The sequence below is a fragment of the Danio rerio genome, chromosome 19 (assembly GCF_049306965.1).
Source record: "Danio rerio strain Tuebingen ecotype United States chromosome 19, GRCz12tu, whole genome shotgun sequence".
NCBI classification, from domain to species: domain Eukaryota; kingdom Metazoa; phylum Chordata; class Actinopteri; order Cypriniformes; family Danionidae; genus Danio; species Danio rerio.
This window is the reverse complement of record NC_133194.1, coordinates 26,439,940-26,448,760: the sequence shown is the minus strand read 5'-3', so window position 1 is coordinate 26,448,760 and position 8,821 is coordinate 26,439,940. Positions and strand designations below refer to the sequence as shown.

The 8,821-nt window shown below is 34.2% G+C and overlaps 1 protein-coding gene across 1 annotated transcript in view; it reads right to left on the bottom strand.

Annotated features, from left to right (window-relative positions):
* Positions 1-6,406: 6,406 nt before the first annotated feature.
* The window catches only part of syt11a (synaptotagmin XIa), a 50,002-nt gene continuing 47,587 nt past the window's right edge, over positions 6,407-8,821 (bottom strand). The window contains exon 4 of the mRNA NM_213460.2: positions 6,407-7,374. Coding sequence (NP_998625.2) covers positions 7,064-7,374 — 311 coding nt within the window. The 3' untranslated portion in view covers positions 6,407-7,063. The remainder of the gene's footprint in view (positions 7,375-8,821) is intronic.

The following is an 8,821-nucleotide window of genomic DNA, read 5'->3' as shown; positions in this document are numbered from 1 at the left end:
TGAACACTTTTAAAATGTGTGTGGTAATGGAAATGACAGTGGTGGAAATGACATTTCAACAGTTTATTGTGAAAAAATGAAAAATAGCTTCACCGATTAGCTTTGAATTGATACTAGCATTTTATGTATACAAAACGCTTTTATTTACCTTAATTTTGTTGTGTTTTTTTTTTTGTGTGTGTTTTTTAAAAACACCGTTGAAGGTACATGTTTGGAAATGAAGTAAAATACATATATTTGCTTATAAAGCAATATTTACATTGATTTTTCCTCAAGTGTTGTTGATAAAAATTTAAATTCCCTCCATCTTGAACATGTTCTCAGATGGCACTATTCATTTTCATAGAAAGCACCTAAATAATCTTTCACACAAACTTTTTAAAGCGACATTACAATATTGTGGTGGAAATGACAGTGATATTGTGCGACAGCTATATTTTGTAGAAAAAATAATAATGATAATAGTCTCACATTAACAAAAATTAAATATTTCAATGATTTCACTAGTGCTTATAATCAAGATACATTAATAGATACCAGATAAATAATCTTCTAAAAAAAGTTTTTCATTGTTGAAGTTTAAAACTCTGAGTGTGCGACAAGGCAAAAACAGTGATTAAAAACCTAAAAGAAGGTTGAATAATATAAAAAAATATAATAGAAAGCTATTACATTTTTTAAAGTAGTTTTTATTGTTAGTTTGACAAAGAAAGAGGAATTTGAACAAAATTACATATATTTTTGTATATATGATCAAAGGACATAAAAGTGCCGTCAGTTGAAGAACTACCCTGCTATATTATTGCTTTGATATGCAAAACTGGCTAAATGTGAAAAAAGCGGCTAAATCAGAAAATGCCTGTTGGAGGCTTGTAAAAAACTGACACATTTTTTGTCATATGACAAATTCATGTGACCCATTCAGCCCAAAGCTGTCTCTTTACTTCACCTATAGCTGGTTTGTGGTGAGCGCACTGGCGGTTGCGTCACATCATCCAATGGATTTGGATGATCATCCATCATCCGTGGATGCTGCACACTGGTGGTGGTGTGGAGAGATCCCCCCCACATGATTGTGAAGTGCTTTGAGTGTTTGGCAATACACAATAAATGCGCTGTATAAATACACATTACTCCATACTGCTCTGGCATTGTTTTGGCTGCTCTCCAGTTTGATAGCTTTGTTAAAATAATATTTGGTTTGTACACACTTCAGATTGCTATTTTATTGGAGACTGATTTTTGAAATGATCAATGTGTCATTACTCGCGGACAAAAATCACCCTTTTTTCATGATGCCTTTCAGTACAGCTAATTTCTCGTCAAAACTGGACAACTCTAAAAGGTTAGATGTGTGTGTTTTTCATTTGTTTTTACGTGTATTATCTTAATATCAGTTTTTTTAACTAGAGTAAAATATTAATGATGTGCTCTCTGAATGATTGAATCCTTTATTCTTTTAAATATATTTTCTTTTGTTTACCACAACCACCTGCTCAAATAACAAATAAAATACTGTGAGAAATGCACATTCAACTTGCCCTCAAGTGGTAATTGACCAGCATATGACAGGTCGCCTACTTCATGATGGAATAATAATAATTATTTTTTTTTAAACATGGTAATACTTTGTCAGTGCAATTACTTGTAATGTAACTGTTCCTTTGTTAACGAAATACTATTTTGGGAAACTTAAGGTAGGTGAGAGCAGGGATGAAAATAAGATTTTTCATAAAAACTTCAATTTAAAAGATAATGTTTTAGCAGAAGTAAATATTTGCTCACATCAGTGGTCTATCAAAATCAGGTGTTATTGTGTATCAGTGAAGAACTCCAATATAATTTCACTTTAAACAAAAGTTGCACATTTGTTTAAGTTACTATTGAACCGTCAGAAGGGATGAAAGTAACACACAGGTGGGTCAATAGTAAAATAACATTATAAACTAGATTTACTGGTTTAATCTGGTTTATTTTAAATATATCTGGCTATGACCTTGTTAATGTTAACTGCAAACATATTTTGTCCTTTATTTTTGCAAAAAATATAAAATAGCATTTTTGTTTTAAATTTCAGCACCATCAAATGTTTAAAAGCAACCCAACATTGCAAAATGGTAAACATTTCTATAATTCTAAATTGTTTATTGTTGTTATTATTATTATTAGCAATATGCATAAACCTTATTAAACATATGAGTCAAAACACTGAAAACTCTCATGAGGAAGTGAAAAATAAGGTTTGTCTATTAGCAGTGGGATATAAATAACAATTTACTTTTAAACAGAAAAACTCAGCGATTTCAAACTCAAGGATGTGTTATATTGCACTAAATAACCTTCAATCATTAATGTGACACATAAAAAGAGAAACACAATTTGAAATGAGGAAAAAAAAACTGCTACAATAATTAACTTTTTGCACTTAAAAACAGAAATCTGGAGCTAACTGCGTGACAGTCCCGAAATCACATGATATTTGGCATATCCATCAAGGGTTGGATGCTGAATGTACTGTTATAGCCTGGAAATCAAATATTGCCATGGGTTTCGAGAAAATCACTCTGTTACTTTAGTCCCACGTTACTTTCGTTCTCGCTCTCCCCTACCTTGAGTTAAACATTTGAGTTTTAACATTTTTGAATGCATTCGGTCTGGCGGAAGCTGATTCAGCTTAGCTTAGCTTAAATCAATGAATCAGATTAGACCATTAGCATCTCATTCAAAAAATGCAATTTCTTATTTAAAGCTTAACTTCATTTATAGGTTGATTTGGTTAGGACGTACAGTTGAAGTCAGAATTATTAGTCCCCCTGTTTATTTTTTTCCCCAATTTTTTTTCAATACATTTTAAACATAAAAGTTTTAATAACTAAATTCTAATAACTGATTTATTTTATCTTTGTCATGATGACAGGAAATAACTCTAGATGGTTAAAGTGACATTTAAAGGCTTAACTAGGTTAATTAGGTTATCTAGGCAGGTTAGGGTAATTAGGCAAGTTATTGTATAAGCATGGTTTGTTCTATAGACAGTCAAAAAACAATATAGCTTAAAGAGATAATAATTTTGACCTTAAAATGGCTTTTAAAAAATCAAAACTGCTTTTATTCCAGCCAAAATAAACCAAATAAGACCTTCTGCAAGAGAAAAAAATATTATCAGACATACTGTAAACATTTCCCTGCTCTGTTAAACATTAAATATATAAAAAAGAAATTAAAAGGGGGCTAATAATTCTGTGTTCAACTGTATACTCTCATTCTGGCATAAATATAAGGAACTTTGTTGCCGTGCCTCAACTGCAGTAGATGCAATGATATTACACAGCGTTGTTACCCATCTTTAAATAGGAAAATTACTAAAAGTTATTTTTTTATGTAATGCTAATGGTCTAATCCAGTTTAATGAATTATACTAAGCTAACTAAAAGTACTGCCAGACCCATACTGTAGATCTGCTAAATAAATTTAAAAATGGTGAAACTCAACCTGCTAAAAGCTTATTTAAAAAAGTGAGATGTTCCTTTAAAACAGGATAATCAGTCTTTCACTTCACATTTAAATCAGACCAATCTACATTTCTATGTAAATTATGACCTAGATAACTAACTTGCACAAGTCCATTCTGCAACAGAGTGTATCTGCTCATTTTAAATTCACATTTGTTTATATGCATCATCTCATAATGAAGGATTTGCTGCTGTAAATTGAGCAATATTAAAATTAAGTAGGCGCCTGATTATTAATTAATTCATTCATTTTCTTATCGGCTTATAGTCCCTTTATTAATCAGGGGTTGCCACAGAGGACTGTACCGCCAACTTATCCAGCATATGTTTTACACGGCGGATGCCATTCCAGCTGCAAACACAGCACTGGGAAACACCCATACACTATTGCATTTACACCCACACATACACTACGGCCAATTTAGCTTATTTTCTTCACCTATAGCGAATGTCTTTTGAATGTCGCAGAAAGCGGAGAACCCTGAAGAAACCAGCGCCAACAAGTGGAAAACATGGCCCCTGATTTTAACCCGGGTTACATAGTGAAATTATTTTATTGACAATATAATTTCAGATCAGAGAAGGAGGATAAGATCTAATGTAGTGTATCAGTTTTTATTTTATTTGCACGTCCATTGTGTTAACAACTTCAACATACAGTACAAGTCAGCATTAGTGTAACATACTGTTTTTAGCATAAACTCACAGCAGTATGCAGATAACTTGCCCCCAAAAGCAATACACTTCATTACACTTTATGTTAGATGTCCCTGACAATCATGAAATGAGCAGTATTAAGCCAGGTATGTAAAAGTACATGTTTTTACACTGTACCTACAATATACATAGACAACTCGCTTGTACTTACAAATATCGAAAAAGGCCAGGTAACAACATGAATCACACTACAGCTGTGGTGAACTAACACTGTTTAGCATCCAAATACAGTGGTTGTAGGGACACCTAAAATAAAGCAGAATCACTAACATCACCTCACCTTCACCATATCGACACGGCGGTATCCATATGGACTAAAATATTTATTACAGTCAGTTTATTTTCTGTCTTTGTTCAGCTTTCGATGCATTTGTACAACACACAACAGCGAAAGTAACTGAGGGATTGTTAGGGACCAGTGGCAGAGAGAAAAAGAGGGCCAGATAATACTCCAAAACAGGAGATTTACACCAAAAAAAGAAACCATTTCCATTCCAGGTAAAACAGTTAGATACAAGAAGAGCAGAAAGTGCAACTGCCCACCAGTGCATTGGAACAAACACTCATTTACTAATGGTTATATTCATCTTCATGTCTATAGTTATTGATATAAAACAAGCTTTTTATGCCCAACAGATTAAAAAAAAAAAGAGTTCAGATTAACACAAGGAGCTGAGGGTTCAAATAAAGAAAAAACACGTTCACTTAGTGTGATTTGGGTTGCTGTTTTTACAAAAGTGGGTTTTGCTGTCATATAAACCACTAAAAACTGTAATATATACACAAGTTTGAAGCAGAAATTTGAATAGTGAATGCATGCAGGGTTAAAACCATCGTCACTTTTGATATCGTAAATGTACAGCCTTGAAGTGGAATAGAAGGATGATGGGTTCTTGAAAATGTGACTGGAATGCCATTCGTTTTTCCTAATAAATGAGATAATCTCATTATATGGTCCTAATGACTCACAATGAGCTTGACTGCAGTGAACGCCGGGGCCTAATTTACTGCTATATTAATTTGACATGTTAAATACGAAATATCTCTAATGAGTCATTCGACTTCTCTTTTCTCCCTCTTTCAGGCCTGAACTAAATATGCGCTCATCATTTGCACTGGGAATATGTCGTGCAAATGTGCCTCGGGGACCGTGGGCACTGAATGACATCATTGGGAACACATCCACGTGCACATTACAAGCCTTCAAACATTGACTCTGAGACCGTCTGTGCGCAGAGGACTGTCCGAGACTGCAGTGCGAGCTGCTTCATTGCGGTCACCAACACCTCACAAAACATCGGTCCTATTACTTTGGTGAGCCAAAATCCTAACTTCAATACGGTCATTAGTCCTATTATAGATATTAGGTTTTTGATATACATATTTATATATAGTCTTTCTTTAGAACACAAATCATAAAAAATAAATACAGTACTCTAAGAAAGTGCAAAAATCGGTCTGAATCTGCATACATCTTAAGCTATTAATTAGGATTTTTAAAGTTAGGGCTAAAATTTGTAGTTAACAGTTTGAAAGTACAGTATATTTGGTGATTTTCAATGGTGCTATGAAGAGGAGAATAAAAGTACCAGTGCTACACCCTATGATACATTATGTACATCTTGACCATAGATATTACGAATTATGGCCTTAAGAATTAACTGTGGCCTTAAAAACACATCTGATGACAATAGAAAGGATGTTAGGTATTTGTAGACAATTGTGTCACATTTGGCTTTTACTGTTATTGTATCTCAGTTTTCCATGCAATTTGTTTTGACTGAACTTTCCCTGATCTCTATGCTGTGGGCACAGCCACTGGGTCAAATAGTTCTTCATGGTGAAATGGAAATGTGTATAGAAATGCCTAAAGAACATGAAAAAGTATATTGAGATATGCCGAGAACAAAAATTTCTAGAAGTGCTTCGTCCAAGTGATGAAATCTGATCAACTCTGAAATCTAGACTTTACTACAACTTCTATGATAAACTGCTTTGACACAATCTACATTGTAAAAGCGCTATATTTAGAAAGAAAAACAACATAAATTGAATTGAATTGAATGGAGAAATGAACAATTCAATTTAAGTAAAGCTACAAATAAATTAAGAAGCTACAGCATAAAAATGGAGGAAGTGTAGACTGGCTTTTTATAAGTCAAATTTATTTTGAAACCTGAGCTGAAGGTCATAAATTTTCATTTTTGACGAATGACTGAAATCCTAACATCACGTTTTGTATCTTCAGACAAATGGCATCTTAAAAAAGATTAAGCACTGCTAAAAACGCTTTAGCTGAATATGAATAATAGCCATATTTCAACCTTGTAAGTATTAGCATGTTAGCAAAAATGTTCATGATGGTGTCCAGCTTATATCACCATTCGTTCAATTTTATCCTACACTACGAAAACATTCACGCTTAATTTTCTCGAAAAAGTGGGCTTGAAGCTCGCAGTTCTCTTTTATGGTAAAAGTGTCTTATTATCGCTAACATGCGGCTAATCGAAAGTAGTGTGTGTATATTATGAATATACTGGTGAAAGGCTCTGAGGATACTGTGTCGTATACTTCTAATCAGAGCCGAAGACCACATTAGCATGGCCATTTTTTCTTTTTTCTTTTTGCTATGATGAAGCTTTTTTGCTAATAGTTCTTTAGAGAACTTGAAAAGTGTTTCCATTAGAGTGCTCCTGATCCTTTGTACTGACACACTCACTCGTCCACTCACTATCTGTATATGGAAAAGGAGAGACTGTTTAATGAGAGCTTCTTTCTATAGAGGGACTGATAGGAAGGAAGTGGTATAATACACTTTGCTTTTTAGCCAGACACTAGTACTCTATAAGGTTATGCCACTTGGCGATCTGCCGCCGCGGGTTGTCACAGACTTCCCTCCAATGGGTGACCCCTGATGGAATGGGGCTCTGACCACCCAAAACCAGCCGACCCACGACCTCATTCTTTGTTGTGCGGTCAAAATCGATGACCAGAAACTCCACGGAGATGTCCGGCATTAGCTCAGCGGGAACATCGTAGATAAATGATTCATTGAATACGGGATTGAGTGTGCATTTCTTCACGTGTGTCTTCTTCTTGGCTATGCGTTTGCGGCCGTAGAAGACGTTCACTTTAACATACGGGTCTGTGGGTGGAGAGAAGAAATACAGACAGTAGAGATTAGATACTGACAGGTTTTTAGCATCTTTATTGGCAACTATAAATACTCGTTGAACGTTCATAAAAGATTCATTATAGTGGAAAAAGGTTCTTTGGATGTTAAGAATGTTCTCCATACTAAAAGAAACCTTTCAAGAACTGTTTACTGAAATGTTCTTTGATGAACCCAAAATAGTTCTTCTTTGTCAGAGAGATCGAAAAGTAATGTGAGTTTGTATTAACAGATCCTTTTGGTCGTTCTAAAATCCCTTAGCTGAAGTACATTATCAAAGTGGTTCGGTGTTATTACCTCCCAGAACTATTTTGAGCAGGGATGCTCAAACTAGGCCCCGCGGGCCAAAGTTGGCCCACAGTAACCTTTGATTTGGCCTGCCATCCCATCTGAGAAGAGAGGAAGAATGTATTTCTAATGTAACCTTGTTTGTTTGTTTGTTTTATTAGTAAAAGCTAATTAAAGGTATAAATTAATCAGATTTAGTTTAAATTTACATACAATATCCCAACGGATAGATGACAAATGAAGGCAAAGGTAAATTCTGCTTGACTAGTGTTTTTATAAATGAACTCCACCGTGTTATGAAAGTGATTGTTTATGTTTTTATTGCAATAAGTTATCATTTTAAATGTTATATTGCATTAGTTAATATGCTTTAAAGTAATGTTTTCTATTTACTTTTAAGTCTTATGAAATAAATGAGGAAATTACTCATGGTTCTTTATGTAATATACAGTAGCTTGGTATATTTATCTTCGACCCACGGCTCTCAATGATATTTGGCCTTTTATACGAAAAAGCTTGGGCACCCCTGATCCTGAGAGTGGTCTCACACCTCCAAAAGCCACCGCATGTAGTTTTCCTCCTCTGTGGTGCAAGTCATTTATTAAATAAGAAAAAAGTCTGTTCCTACTTCAGCCAATCAAATTTTTCTTTTTGATACTTCATGACAGTTAATCAGGAAATGACAATTTTGTTCTCTTTAACTCATTGGATGCAAATGGTGAGTTATTTGCAAATGTTTTATGCAATATTGCAGTTTTGTGCTTAAGTTTAAATCACATAACGAAATGGAAACATAGCTACTGTGTTTAGATCCTACACTAATTAAACACAAATGATCCAGCTAATTAAGGTCTTCAGACTCATTAAAAACCTCTAGCCTAGTCTAATGGAGCATGCAAAAGCTAGAACCTTCAGGACAATGGCACTGCATGAGCAGGATTGGGCACCTCTGTGACAGGGTTTCTTTTACAAGAACTTAATAGCAGTTCTTTATTGGTATCATTGGATCCATGAAGAACTCTTAACATCCATGAAATTTTATCAATCACTGTAAAAACAAAAGTGCATGGTTCCACACAATTAATTAATGATGGCCTAACACAAATTTATGTGTAATTGTGTTGTTTCAGCT